Source organism: Sus scrofa, chromosome 16 (assembly GCF_054392235.1).
Source record: "Sus scrofa isolate SSC_HxYL_T2T_F1_AM1 chromosome 16, Sscrofa_HxYL_maternal_Yorkshire_Landrace_v2.0, whole genome shotgun sequence".
NCBI lineage: Eukaryota > Metazoa > Chordata > Mammalia > Artiodactyla > Suidae > Sus > Sus scrofa.
In genome coordinates, this window is record NC_139398.1 from 59,797,942 (window position 1) to 59,813,081 (window position 15,140).

A 15,140-nucleotide genomic window follows, 5' to 3' on the forward strand; every position below is an offset into this window, starting at 1 on the left:
GCCTACGCCACAGCCGCAGCAGCGCCAGATCCAAGCCATGTCTGTGACCTATACCATAGCTCATGGTAACGCCAGATCCTTAACCAGCTGAGCAAGGCCAGGGGTCGAACTGGCGTCCTCATGGATACTAGTCAGATTCATTTCCGCTGAGCCACCACGTGAACTCCAAGGTCATTACCTTTAGAGAATTGAAATAGTTTTTTTAAATAAATTAAGATATGATCAGAAAGTAATTTAATTTTCCTTTAATGTACAAAATATTTTTACAGGGAGTTTATTAGATTCAAATTTTGTATTTTTTACAGTAGTTTTCATCTTTTTACAATCAAGCTTTCTTTCTTTTTTCCTGGTCCCTCTTCTAGGACTCATGACATAAACACTTTGGAACGAGAAAGTGCTGTCCAAACTGTTCCACCAGTACGGGGCCGACTTCAGAGACCCAGACCAAACTTAAGAAGGGTTGGACAGAGGCAAGTAATAGAAAAAAGTGAAGCTAAAGAAACAAATAAGGAGGAAGGGACACTACAAAAAGATGAAACTAAAAAGGAATTCCTGACTGTGGTGAGTTATTGCTGTGTAATTAAATCAAACCTTTAAATGCATATTAAAATATCAAATGGTAGCTCAGACTTAGCTTAAAATATAGGCATCTGATACTTACTTTATGCAATGAATACATAACATATCTAGTTTTGTTTCAGATTTACCGTTGTGGATTTTTTTATTTTTATTTATTTATTTTTTTTGGCAATGCCTACATCACACAGAAGTTCCCAGGTCAGGTATTGAACCCAAGCCACAACAGTGTGAATCCTAAACCACTAGGCCACAGGGAACTCCACTGTGGATTTTTTTTTTTTTTTTTTAAATGAAAATAGACGTTTTCCTCCTCTAACTAATGAACCTATTCATTGTGAAAATGTTTAATCAATACAAAATAATGTAATAATTATCCCAAGTCTCACCACTCTGAAGTAGCCTTTTTTTCTTTTCGTCTTTTCTAGGGCCGCACCTGGGCATATGGAGGATCCCAGGCTAGGGGTCTAATCGTAGCCGTAGCCGCCGGCCTACACCACAGCTCATGGCAACACCGGATCCTTAACCCACTGAGCAAGGCCAGGGACCGCACCCGCAACCTCATGGTTCCTAGTCGGGTTCGTTAACTACTGCGCCACGACGGGAACTCCCTGAAAACCTTCTGACATATCTTTCTAGGTATATCTCCATGCATGCATATGTGCATACTTATGTACCTTTAAATAATAAAATCATTGTATACATGTTATCTTGTGACTTACAGTTTTTCAGTTATTACTGATACTTGACTTTCCATGTCAAGAAATATGGACATATATATCTTTTTTTTTTTTAATATACTTCTCTCTGCTGTACAGTAGGACCTTGTTGTTTATCCCTTCCATGTGTAAGAGCCAACATCTGCTAACCCCAAATTCCCAGTCCATCCTACTCCCTTACCCTTCTCCCTTGGCAACCACAGTCTGTTCTCTATGTCTGTGAGTCTGTTTCTGTTTTGTAGATAGGTTCATTTGTGTCATATTTTAGATTCCACTTGTAAATGGTATCATATGATATTTGTCTTTCTCCTTCTGACTTCACTTAGTATAATAATCTCTGTGTTGTTGTAAATGGCGGCATTTTTTTGTTATTTCTTATAGCTGAGTAGTCCATTGTACCACATTTTGAGATCCATCATTTTTAACTTCTGTGTAATGTTTTACTATTGTGAATGACAGTTTAACCAGTCTCTTATTGAGGAATCTTTTGATATAGAATCAAATCTAGGTAGTTTAATGCCCATTTCAATAGATCTTGTTTTTCTGTCTTCCTTTTCTCTACCAAGGGAAAATCTACATTTAAAATAAAGTGATTGTAATCTTTATTTCAACCACCCCCCACATTAAAAAAAAAAAAAACCTCAACCCATTGACCTTTTAGGGAGGAAGGTTCTAACAGATTTTCAGTTTGAAAATTTTAACAGTTTTTAAAACATTGTGTAAACATATTATTGCAGTAATCTTTGAAACTTTGTGAAATAGGCAGTTTTGTTTTGGGCAGCAGAACATGGATAATGCATACTCAAGTTTGAGGCTTCATTTTTAAAAAAATAAATATCTTTCTTCATTATTGAAACACTTTAGGAGGTGTGTTCTGTTGAAAAATTACAAAACTGGAGTTCCCTTCAGTTAACAAACCCAACTAGGATCCATGAGGATTTGGGTTCAGTCGACGGCCTTGTTCAGTGGGTTAAGGATCCAGCATTGCCGTAAGCTGTGGTGTAGGTCGCAAACGTGGATCGGATTCTTAGTTGCTGTGGCTTCAGTGTAGGCTGGCGGTGTAGGGATAGATCCAAATCGATCCCTAGCCTGGGAGCCTCCATATGCCGAGGGTGTGGCCCTAAAAAGGAAAAATAAAAACTAATATGGTTTTGTCATTTCAGCCAAATTCTCAAATTGCACCTGAAATTGAAGTTGTATCCTCCAAAGTTTCAGAAGGCAGAACGTGTGAAATTGAAGTTGTATCCGCCAAAGGTTCAGAAGGCAGAACGGGTGAAAATCAGAGTCACGTGGTTCTTTTAGAAAACCTTCATCTTAATGAAGTAAATGCTTTAGATGAAAAGACAAGGTGAGTTTGCTTTTAATCAGAAAAGCGTAAAACTTTTCAAAGATAAAAATTGGATATTTGGGAGTTCCCGTCGTGGCGCAGTGGTTAACGAATCCAACTAGGAACCATGAGGTTGTGGGTTCGGTCCCTGCCCTTGCTCAGTGGGTTAACGATCCGGCGTTGCCGTGAGCTGTGGTGTAGGTTGCAGACTCGGCTCGGATCCCGAGTTGCTGTGGCTCTGGCGTAGGCCGGTGGCTACAGCTCCGATTCAACCCCTAGCCTGGGAACCTCCATATGCCTCGGGAGCGGCCCAAGAAATAGCAACAACAAGCGGCCCAAGAAATAGCAACAACAAAAAAGACAAAAAAAAAAAAAAAAATTGGATATTTGAATAATTGGTTGTATGTAGTTTCACCTTTAGTACGTTCTATGAAAGAAAAAAGTAATTATGAAACTAGAACTTTTTTTTTTTTTTTTGCTTTTTTAGGGCCGCACTCTGGGCATATGGAAGTTCCCAGGATATAGGGTGAATCAGAGCTGCAGCTGCCAGCCTGCACCATAGCCACAGCAACATGTCCTATGAGCCTTGTCTGCGGCCTACACCATGGTTCATGGCAACGCCAGATTCCTGACCTGCTGAATGAGGCAGGGATTGAACTCGCATCCTCACAGATGAATACCAGTTGGATTCGTTTCCACTGAGCCACGACAGGAACTCTCAAACTAGAACATTTTGAATCTGCTTTTCACAAAAAGAATTGCGTGATTGGTGTTTTCTTTTTTTTCACTTTTTAAAGTTTTATTGAAGTATAGTGATTTGGGATTTTATGGTAATTTCTGCTGTACAAAAAGTGATTCAGTTATAATGACTGGTGTTCTCTTAATTTGTAGTTTCTCTGAGAAGTTTGACAAGCATCCTTTTTTATTTTAAAGCTAAACTTCTGTAGTAAAAGTTCTTAAGTTCTTTCTATCTTTAGAAATTTATAACCTACTGATAAAATTATTGAACAGGAAATGCTATAAAGTACTTTCTTTGTGCTGTTCTTATGGGTTGTGTCCCATTCCAAATGATAGGAATAATATTTTTTAAATGAGATGCTAGGAGGTTGAAGATATTTTAGCACTACCACTTTTATTTATTACTTGAAATCTGCTTTATTATTGATGATATTAAATTAGAGTGTGTTCATTTCTTTTTTAGTGTGTAAGGAAAAATTAAAAATTCTTTCCTTTTCTGGTATAATTTCATGGTCCATCTAATTTTAATTTATTACTCCATATATTCTAGTGAAGTGTGTATTAATTTTCTTCTAGAATGTCTTCAGCACTTATAAATTGACTTTGAACACTCCCGTTTCCTTTAATTATATAGAATTAACTTTGTTTTGGGGCAGTGCAAAAGAGATGTTACTGTATCCTTTTTTCACCCTCTGTGAAGCCATAGGAATAGAATTGGGGCATTATGTCATCTATCTATCTGAACAAGCAATGATGTTGACTTTGCTTGACTTTAAACAGTCTGCTTTCATTTAGGCAGATTTCTTGTATGAAGTTTTTCCTTTTTTAGTATGAATTTCTGTCATTTCCTTTCCTTCCCTTTATGTGTGTATATGTGTGTCTTGTTTTCATACTGTTTTTCTTTTAAGACTAAGCCCAGTCTTTAGTTTTAATTAGCAGTGATCAACGAATGCTTCATTGCAAAGGTCCCCTTGGAAAGAAGACCTACAAGAAGTGAAGGAACAAGTCAAGGCATGTTTTGGGGAAGGAGGAACAGCAGCTGAAAAACACTCAAGGCAAAAACATGTTTGAGCGACCGTAAAGAGGCCACTGTGAAACAGAGGGAAAGAGGAAGAGTAGTAGATTTATGACAAGCAAAGGCTGAGTGGGGAGCAGTGCAGATTATGTAAGACCATTGTAAGGATTTTGGTTTTTACTTGAAATGAGCCTTAAAGTCTAGTGACCTTTGAGGTCAGCCTTTCCTAGTACTGTCGTTGATAATTGACTGACTAGATCTAGAGGATTTAAATGGCTTGCTCAAAATAACATTGGCAATTTAGTCTTTAAACTTTCGTCTTTAGGATTTAAGACTTTCAGACTAGCAGACTCCTACAGTTATATAGGCAGAACTTCCTGAAAGAAACTTTACATGTTTCAAGAGATTTTATGCTCAGCCTTCCCATCTTTTAACAAGTAAGATGGTAACTTTCAGATTCCTCTGTGGAAACCTGTTACCCACTCATCCCTTTTTTAATCTTTTCTGGTTTATGAAATTTATTCCAGCTGTTAGTTTTATCATAACAGCTTCTTTCTTCAGAGTGTATGTTTTATGTAGTTTTATTTATTAATTTATTTCACCTCAGTTTTTTTAAAATTCAGTTTGTCTTTACTCAGTTCGTAAGATTCCTAGGTGTTGCCTTGTGCCAAGCAAGTGAGAAATGAGTCATGTTTCTGCTGTCAAGTAGACCAGGGAGGAGTCCTTCTCATTCTTCATGGCCAGCTTTGAGTGTCACTTCTGTTAAACCTCTGTGAAGTTTTAAAGTTGGCTTATTCTTAGGTCCAGCAGTTTCTTTTTCTTTCTTTTTTTGGTTTTTAGGGCCACACACTGCAGCATGTGGAGGTTCCCAGGCTAGGGGTCAAATCGGAGCTGTTCCTGCTGGCCACAGCCACAGCAGTGCAGATTCCAAACTGAGTCTGTGACCTACACCATAGCTCATGGCAATATTGGATCCTTAACTCAGTGAGTGAGGCCAGGGATTGAACCCACATCCTCATGGATACTAGTTGGGTTCATTACCACTGAGCCACAATGGAAATTCCCGAGTCCAGCAGTTTCTTAACCCTTTTAACCTCATTAACACATTAAGTTTGTATATATATTTTATTCTTAAGCACCTTTGTGGAATCACACTTGATTGAAATTAGCTTATACTTATGTTAAATGTAGCTTATTTTCCCCAGTGCATTAACTTGCACTGGAATGTATTAGCATCATAACCTTATTAGAAACTACTGTGAATTTCCTTGGTGTTTCATTGCTGAAAGAACTTTGTAGGATTGGAAAATTTGGAAAATGTAACTAACTATTTCCTTCTAGGTAATTTATTAGGAATGTTACTTAAGGTTAGTCTTTAATACTAGATCTTTCAGAGGACTCATGATGAATACTTATATACCCAGTTATTCTTTATAAATATCCAGATTCTTTTTTTTTTTTTTTTTATTTCTTAATTTTAGGGCCACACCCACAGCACATGGAAGTTCCCAGGCTAGGAGTTGAATCGGAGCTGCAGCTGCTGACCTTAAACCATAGCCACAGCATCACAGGATCTGAACCGCGTCTATGACCTACATCATAGCTCACGGCAATTCCAGATCCTTAACCCACTGAGCAAGGCCAGAGATCGAACCTGCATCCTCATGGATACTAGTCCAGTTCTTTACCACTGAGCCATGATGGGAACTCACTATATTAGTTTTAAACTATCTTTTTTTTTTTTTTTTTTTTTTAAGCTTTCTCTCTTTTTAGGGCATGTGGAGGTTCCCAGGCCAGGGGTCCAGTCGGAACTATAGCTGCCAGCCTACACCACGGCCTCAGCAACGCGGGATCCTAGCCGAATTTGTGACCTACGCCATAGCTCATGGCAACACTGGATCCTTAACCCACTGAGCAAGGCCAGGGATTGAACCTGCGTCCTCATGGATGCCAGTCAGTTTCATTAACCACTGAGCCATGATGGGAACTCCAGTTTTAAACTTTCCAATTTGGATCTTTGCCGGTTACTAAATATTTCCCAGGAAACCTTACGGGATCTGTTCTAGTTGCCTTGGGACCTATGGCTACTGTATTGGTTATTAAAACCTTGTTTCTCTCTGATTTGCAGATGAGTTATAATGAGATCCTTATGACACTGGCTATCAATATACCCTTTTCTCTTAGTTAATAGGCATGTAGTGGGACGATAGACTAGATTTCAAGCCTGCTCATGAACCAGAAGAACCAAAGTTGTTATGACCGTTGTATATTTGTTCATGCTTCAGAACCCAGTTGAAGGCATTTTTTAAAGTGCCATTATGGAATTCATCATCAGCAACTGGCATTTTTGTTTCGTATCTAGTTATATTTCTGAAAATTACGTAAAGTAGCATGAAACTGCACACCAGAGTCAATGAATGGAAATAAAAAAAAAAAAAGTTAATATTGTGAAACCGTTCTCTAGGCTATATAGAGAATGGAAGTTATAAAAGCTTTTATGTTCTTTTGTATAAGCATGTGTGGTTTCCTTTTATATGCTTAGTTTTCTAGCCTATTTATATATAGTCCTTGAACATAGGATTGGTTTGTGCTCAAACTTATTTAACATCAGTTACATTCACAGGAATTCTGATTTGGGTTCTTCAGCATGATTTGTATTTCATTCTAGACAAGAACGTAAAACGTATGTTCCTAGTCCACCACGAATGATAAGAAGGCAATTCCAAAAGCCTAAGCCAAATTTGGGAAGAGCACATGCTAGGAAAGAGGAATCAAGCATAGAAAAAGACAGAGCAGATCAAAGTGAGGCAAGGAAGCCAGAAGATAATTTGCTGCAGCATGGAGATTCTGACACCCAGTTTCTTCAAAAAGTAAGTTTGAAAAAAATGAGTGGGCTCTATTTTGTCAGTATCGTGAAGGAAAACATTAAAAAATACATAGTTTGGCCTTTTGTACTGTAATTATTTTCATGGAAGTGGATTGACTTTCCAATATTATAGGAGTTTAGAAACCATTCACTTGTGTACATGTGTAAGCTTAGTGCTTTAAACCAAACTACCAAACCAAATTACTGTATAGTTTATTTTCATGGTAATAATAGCTGTTTCTTCTTAAATTTAAGGAAAAGGCTGAGTCTCTGACATCTCTGAAGGTTTCAGCAAGAAAAGATTCTGTAGGTTCCCAGGAGACTGGTTTGGCAAAAAAAGATGCTCAGTCAGAAGCTGGTCCATCACAAAGTGTTGGAGAGAAAACCGTAGGGGATGATTCTGGGTGTTCAGTTGTTGAAGAGCAATATCTCAGTAAACCAACAAGGTAAAGTTTTATTTAACACTTTCAGATTAGGAAATAAAAATAACTTTTTCTTTATGAATGGCCTACCTTAACATATTGGTAGGCTACAAAGATGTTTTGTTAACATCTGAGTAATGTGTAGATTGTTTTTATTGGTTGATCTGTTTCTTTTCCATTTTGATTTTTATTTACTCAAATTTACTTTTCTTCTTATCTTCTCAGGGAGATTTTTCTTTCCTTTAAAATTTCTGGGTATTGAGTATATTAGACTTGAGCTGAATCCTGACCAAAGAGTGGTGTGTATTACCTAAATGATTGGGGTGGTAATTTGAATGGAGACAAGTGAAGGGTACCCTTCTTCCATAGTTTTCAAGGAATGTGGAAGGGAGTCATTCCAGTTAGGGTGCAACAGAAATGAATCAGACGTATCCATGAGGACACAGGTTCGATCCTTAGCCTCACTCTGTAGGTTAAGGATCTGGAGTTGCCATGAGCTGCGGTTTAGGTCATAGATACAGTTTGGATGCCGTGTTGCTGTGGCTGTGGTGTAGGCCAGCACTTGCAGCTCCAATTTGACCTCTAGCTTGGAACTTCCATATGCCGCAAGTGTAGCCCTATAAAGTTAAAAAAAAAAAAAAAAAAAAGAAAGAAAGAAAATGGAAAGGACACTAAGGTCTTTTTTGTTTTTTTTTTTGTTGTTGTTTTTTTTTTTTTTTTTTGTCTTTCTGCCTTTTCTAGGGCCACTTCTATAGCATATGGAGGTTCCCAGGCTAGGGGTCTAATCAGAGATGTAGCTACTGGCCAACACCAGAGCCACAGCAATTCGGGATCCGAGCTGCGTCTGCAACCCTCACCACAGCTCACGGCAACGCCGGATCGTTAACCCACTGAGCGAGGCCAGGGATCGAACCCGCCACCTCATGGTTCCTAGTCAGATTCGTTAACCACCGAGCCACGACAGGAACTCACAGGACACTAAGTTCTTAAAAAAAAAAACAAAAAAAAAAAACTGTTCTGATGGGTTTCCTGCTTCTCCTTTTTTTCTTTTAAACTAATCTTTTTACCCAATAGGATAATCTGGCATCACTTTATGATCTTATATTCTGTATTTATTGGCCCTGTATTTATTTCTTTATCCCTTTTTCTTCTAATAATTTCCAGTCTTGTATTTCATCACCACTTAAATAGCAAGGAGAAAAAAATAGCCCCAATTTAAAAATTTACTATGAAAAATTTGTAGGTAGATAACTCAGAATTAACTCTGAATGAGAAACTATAAGTAGTAGTAATAGTAAATTCCTTTCTTCCTTTTTTTTTTTTTTTTCTAACTAAAAAAAAGCTAAAAAACAGTTATTTTGTCTTTTTAGGGCTGCCCCCGCAGCATATGGAGGTTCCCAGGCTAGTGTTTGAATCAGAGCTGCAGCCACTGGCCTATGCCACAACCACAGCAAAGCCAGATCTGAGCCACATCTGTGACCTAAACTGCATCTCACGGCAATGGATCCTTAACCCACTGACCGAGGCCAGGGATCGAATCCGAATCCTCATGGATACTAGTCGGATTCGTTTCTGCTGAGCCACAACAGGAACTCCTGGGATTTTACTCTTTCATTAATATTACCTTTGAGTATGTAATGACTATGTTGTTTTTTTGATTAAACATCCAGGTTTCCACAACTGCCGAAAGAGTCAAATCACTCTAGAATTGCCCTGGATCGAAGAACAGCTCTCTCTTCTGCCTCTGAGTGTGAGACAGATCATAGTGAGAGGAGAATACATCGCAGGGTCAAACCAAACGTCACCAGAGGCCGTGGATCAAAACGAGTTCGGAGTAAGACCTCTAAAAAGGAACCTAGAGCTCCCAAGGCTGTGCTTGTGACGCTTAGGGCTTCCCAGGAAGAAGACGAGGATGATGCTGAAGACTTTGAGTCTGACTATGAAGAAGAAAGCTATCATCTTGCTCCAGAAGAAGTAAACAAAGCCCCAGTGTTTGTCCCTGTTGGTCTGAGATCTCCTGAACCTGTTCCTACCCAAATTGAGGAAACCATGGAAGAGGTAGTTTGAGTGTTAAATCCTTAAAACTTTGTCTTACTTGTTTTTTTCTTTTAGTGAGTCATTGTTTCTTCTCTTAGTGATTATTAGGATTTGAAGATTATTAGAGTAATTTGTTTGGGGCCTGGTGTATAGCCTAAGAAATCAGTAGGAAGTATGCTTGTATGATCTCCTGTATTTACTCAGTCTGACCCCAGCAAAAGGTACTCCGAATAACAATACTGAGAGAAATCTGATTTCACTTGTATCTGGAGGCTGCCTGTCTACCTTCTGGTTAATTTAAAACAAACCAAAAAAACTTTGGCAGGTGTTTGTGGCTGTCTCAGGTTGAGCTTTGGTTGGTAGAAAAGGCAGAAGGGATGGAGCTCCTGTCGTGGCTCAGTGGTGACGAACCTGACTAGCATCCATGAGGACATGGATTCGATCCCTGGCCTTGCTCAGTCAGGTTCGTCACCACTGAGCCACGGCAGGACTCCATCCCTTCTGCCTTTTCTACCAACCAAGGGTTGGTTAAGGGTTAAGGATCCGGTGTTGCCATGGGCTGTGGTGTAGGCCATAGACATGGCTCAGATCTGGCATTGCTGTGGCTGTGGTGTGGGTGGCAGCTGCAGCTCTCATTCGACCCCTAGCCTGGGAACTTCCATATGCTGCGAGTGCGGGCCTATAAAGACCAAAAAAAAAAGTAAAGAAAAAGAGAACGAAAAGGTTGAAGGGTAAAATACACATAACAGACTATATACCATCTTAGCCATTTTTAAGCATATAGTTTGGTGGCATAAAGTGCATCCATCCACAACACATTTTTCATCTTGTAAAATGAAAACTATACTGTTAAACAATAGTTCCTTTTACTCCCTCCTCTCTAGCCTTGGCAACCACTTACTCTAGGTCTCTCATGTAAGTGTAATCTAACAGTATTTGTCCTTTTTCTGACTGGATTATTTCACTCGGCATAATGTTTTTAAGGTTCATCTATAAAGTATGTGTCAATTTGTTCTCAAGGCCAAATAATGCTCCATTCTTCTAATCCCTGCTCTTAGTTCTAGAAGTAGAATTGCTGGATCATATAGTACATTGTAAATCTATTTTTGATTTATTAAGCAAATGCCATACTGTTTTCCATAGCAGCTATATCATTTTACATTCCCATTGGGAGTTCTCTTATGGCTCTGCAGGTTAAGGATCTAGTGTTGTCACTGCAGTGCCTTGGGTTGCTGCTGTGGCGTGGATTTGATCCCTGGCTTGAGAATTTCCACATTGTGCAGATGTGGCCAAAAAAACAAAACAAAAATACATTCCCATCAGTAGTGTAAAGGGTTCCGATTTATCTACATCCTTACCAATGCTTGTGTTTTTGTTTTTTTTTTTTTTTGGTAGTAGCCATCCTAATAGATGTGAGGTAGAGGAACATATTACTTCAACCTAACTTTATTGTGAAAGCTCATTACTCTTTTGCCTCTTGGTCTAGTAATCTAACTATGTAACTTTAAAGTTTTTTTTTCTGACTCAATTTTCAGTAACTTATTTGGCTTACAGAGCATCACATCTGAATCAGTTGTGTATTGATGATAGTTTCTGAGCCATCTGAAACAGAATCTAGAGTTAACTGAAATAGTAGTAGTGATAACAAAAGAAGAAAGAAACATGAAACAATTCAAGTAATGTGACGTTAACCCAGAACCAATGGATTGTTCAGTCTGTAGATTTACATTTATGAATGGGAGTCCAAGCCCCTCTTTATTTATTCATTGTTAATGATACCATTAGATGTTATAAAGGTAGTTGGAATGGTTGAAGCTAAATAAAAATGAACTTGTTTCTTGTAATTAAATTTCAGAAAGATAGTGAATTTAAATGTTAGATGAAATCAAGAAAATGCAAAAGGGAAGTTAATTTTGTGCAAGGACAGTTACCACTGCATGAAAATTCACTAAGCTGTATGTTTTGTATTTTACAGATTTCTTTGCGTGAAAGACAGGTTGCTAGTGAAAGCTAATACCAGAAATTGACTTCTGAAAATTAGATTCTTGGGTGTATCCCTGAATTAATACAGACTGCCGGAGTTCCCGTCGTGGCGCAGTGGTTAACGAATCCGACTAGGAACCATGAAGTTGCGGGTTCGGTCCCTGCCCTTGCTCAGTGGGTTAATGATCCGGCGTTGCCGTGAGCTGTGGTGTAGGTCGCAGACGCGGCTCGGATCCCGCGTTGCTGTGGCTCTGGTGTAGGCCGGTGGCTACAGCTCCGATTCAACCCCTAGCCTGGGAACCTCCATATGCCGTGGGAGCGGCCCAAGAAATAGCAACAATAACAACAACAACAACAACAACAAAGACAAAAAAAAAAAAAGACAAAAAAAAAAAAATACAGACTGCCTTCTTAAGTAGCATTGATCATAATAACTGAGCAAGGAAAGTTTAAGTTATATTCCTAATAACCAGTTTACTAAGGCAGGGCAGTTTGTCACATGTTAGAAAATGTTTCCTTTAAAAAGCGTTGAAGGAGTTCTGATGGCTCACCAGGTTAAGGATCCAGTATTGTCACTGCTGTGGCTCTGGTTATTGCTGTGGTGGGGCTTTGATCCATGGCCTGGGAATTTCCACATGCCAAGGGCCCGGCCAAAAAAAAAAAAAAAGGCACTGAAATGCAATGGCATTTTATTAAATCATAAAGGGATATGAAATATTGATATATACTTCAGCATGAACCTTGAAACCTTGAAAACATTATGCTAAGTGAAAGAAACCAGTTACCAAAAAATCACAAATTATATGCACCTATTTATATGAAATGTCTAAAATAGGAAAATCTGTAGAGACAGAAGGTAGATTAGTGGTTGCTTAGGGATTTGGAGATGAGGGTTAATGGAGTGGGTACGAAGTTTCTGTTTTGAAGTGATGAAAATATTCTCAAAGTAACTATGGTATGACGATTGCACATAGATGTGCTTATTCCAGAAAACATTGAATTATCCAGTTTACTTCGGGTGAATTGTATGGAATGTAAATTATATCTCAATAAACTGTTAAAAAGACAAAGTTTTGAGGAGTTATCTTGTGGCACAATGGGTTAAGGATCTGGTGGTGTTGCCACAGCAGCTTTGGTTGTTGCTGTGTCGTGGGTTTGATCCCTGGCCTGGCGACTTCCACGTGCCACAGGCACAGCCAAAAAAGAATGTAAAGCTTTGAAACTGTATAGTGCTTACAGAACCAACATTTAATTACTTAGAATATTTCCATTATCCACCCATTCCCAGGAAACAGACACAGAACACAGAGATGTTACTATAATCAGTATATCCTAAAGGCAGATTTGTAAACTTGACTCTGCTCAATTTCTGCTGAATCAGTCTTTTTTTTTTTTTTTTTTTTAATGGCCACAGCTTTGGCATAGGCATTTCCCAGGCTAGAAATCAAATCTGAGCTGCAGCTGTGACCTATGCCTCAGCTGCAGGAATGCCAGATCCTTAACCCACTGCACCACAGTGGAAACTTCCTGAATCACTGTCTTTTATACTTATCTAATGCTAATAAGGGGATAGGAGCTAGATTGCCTTTTTTCATAGTCTAAGGGATAAATAGAGCCCAGATTTTAGGGATCTTTGAAATGATTACTAAACGAAGAATAAATGTGAGTGAAACCATTATTTTACATGGCCATTGCCTGCCATGGCTATCAAGAATCATACAGGTTTTTGGGTTGTGGGAGAGGGGTAGTTGCCTTGGTGGGTCATGTATGTGATAAATCTTTTTTTTTTTTTTTTTTTTTTTTGTCTTTTGTCTTTGTTGGTGTTGTTATTGTTGCTATTTCTTGGGCCGCTCCCGAGGCACATGGAGGTTCCCAGGCTAGGGATTGAATCGGAGCTGTAGCCACTGGCCTACGCCAGAGCCACAGCAACTCGGGATCCGAGCCGCGTCTGCAACCTACACCACAGCTCACGGCAACGCCGGATCGTTAACCCACTGAGCAAGGCCGGGGATCGAACCCGCAGCCTCAAGGTTCCTAGTCGGATTCGTTAACCACTGCGCCACGACGGGAACGCCGATAAATCTTTTTTTTTTTTTTTTTTTTTTTTTTGTCTTTTGTCTTTTTGTCTGTTGTTGTTGTTGTTGCTATTTCTTGGGCCGCTCCCGCGGCATATGGAGGTTCCCAGGCTAGGGGTTGAATCGGAGCTGTAGCCACCGGCCTACGCCAGAGCCACAGCAACGCGGGATCCGAGCCGCGTCTGCGACCTACACCACAGCTCACGGCAACGCCGGATCGTTAACCCACTGAGCAAGGGCAGGGACCGAACCCGCGACCTCATGGTTCCTAGTCGGATTCGTTAACCACTGCGCCACGACGGGAACTCCAGATAAATCTTTTTAAGTAGTTTCAACTCATGTCTGTTATAGTACTTGAGACAGTGTGTAGTTAGTTGATTACATGTCTTTTTTTCTTAGATTGTGAGTTCCTTGAAGGTGGGAACCAAACTTGTCGTACTGAGCTTTGTACCTGTAGTCCCTCTAGTTTCTAGGAAATATTCCATAAATGTTGATAGACTAATGAGAGAAATTATGGGAAAGTAGGGACAAAGTGGGGATAATGGAAAGTGAAATGCTAGATACTAAGAAGGTTAACTCTAGAAATTTTGATTGCTGTTGGTAAGAATCATAAGCCCCTCAAAAATCTTCACTTTTGCCAAGCTGTTATCACTCACTTTAAGAATTACTGTACTTCCGGAGTTCTCGTTGTGGCGCAGTGGTTAACGAGTCCAACTAGGAACCATGAGGTTGCGGGTTCAATCCTTGGCCTTGCTCAATGGGTTACGGATCCGGCGTTGCTGTGAGCTGTGGTGTAGGTTGCAGACTCGGCTCAGATCCTGCATTGCTGTGGCTCTGGCGTAGGCCGGCAGCTATAGCTCTGATTAGACCCCTAGCCTGGGAACCTCCACATGCCATGGGAAGCGGACCTAGAAAAGGCAAAAAGACCAAAAAAAAAAAAAAAAAGAATTACTGTACTTCATTTTTGTAATAGTGTATGAATGTGAATTATTTCTTCAGTTTAACATTTATGATTCGTTTTTCTGTGATAGTATGCTAAAACGAAATAATGAAACTTCTCATTTTCATAGCTTGAAATAACCGTGAATGTCCCAGATGTAGGATGCATAGCTGTTGTTGAACATCAACTCTCAAACGCAGATGTGACTACTCAGGAGATGAAACAAGAAGAAAATTTGAATGCATCATCAGTCGTAAGCATCCATTTTAATATATTTTGTCTTTAATGCTTTGTTTACTAGCAAAAGACTGAAAGTTTATTACGGAAGCTTTAAGTTTATGCACATTCTTAGCTAGTATGATAGAAATTATTCTTCCATTTCTAGAGTATGAATGGTAGAAACCATTGAATAATTCATAGATATATTTGACTCGAAAAACAT

The 15,140-nt window shown here is 39.2% G+C and overlaps 1 protein-coding gene across 4 annotated transcripts in view; it reads left to right on the forward strand.

The window, feature by feature from the left end:
* Nucleotides 1-15,140, forward strand: part of BDP1 (B double prime 1, subunit of RNA polymerase III transcription initiation factor IIIB) — a 108,302-nt gene that overhangs the window by 59,677 nt on the left and 33,485 nt on the right. For all 4 annotated transcript variants that reach the window (XM_005672526.4, XM_085002421.1, XM_005672527.4 and 1 more), the window contains exons 21-26: nucleotides 363-561; nucleotides 2,459-2,643; nucleotides 7,044-7,245; nucleotides 7,497-7,687; nucleotides 9,334-9,721; nucleotides 14,829-14,951. In XM_005672526.4, coding sequence (XP_005672583.3) covers nucleotides 363-561; nucleotides 2,459-2,643; nucleotides 7,044-7,245; nucleotides 7,497-7,687; nucleotides 9,334-9,721; nucleotides 14,829-14,951 — 1,288 coding nt within the window. The remainder of the gene's footprint in view (nucleotides 1-362; nucleotides 562-2,458; nucleotides 2,644-7,043; nucleotides 7,246-7,496; nucleotides 7,688-9,333; nucleotides 9,722-14,828; nucleotides 14,952-15,140) is intronic.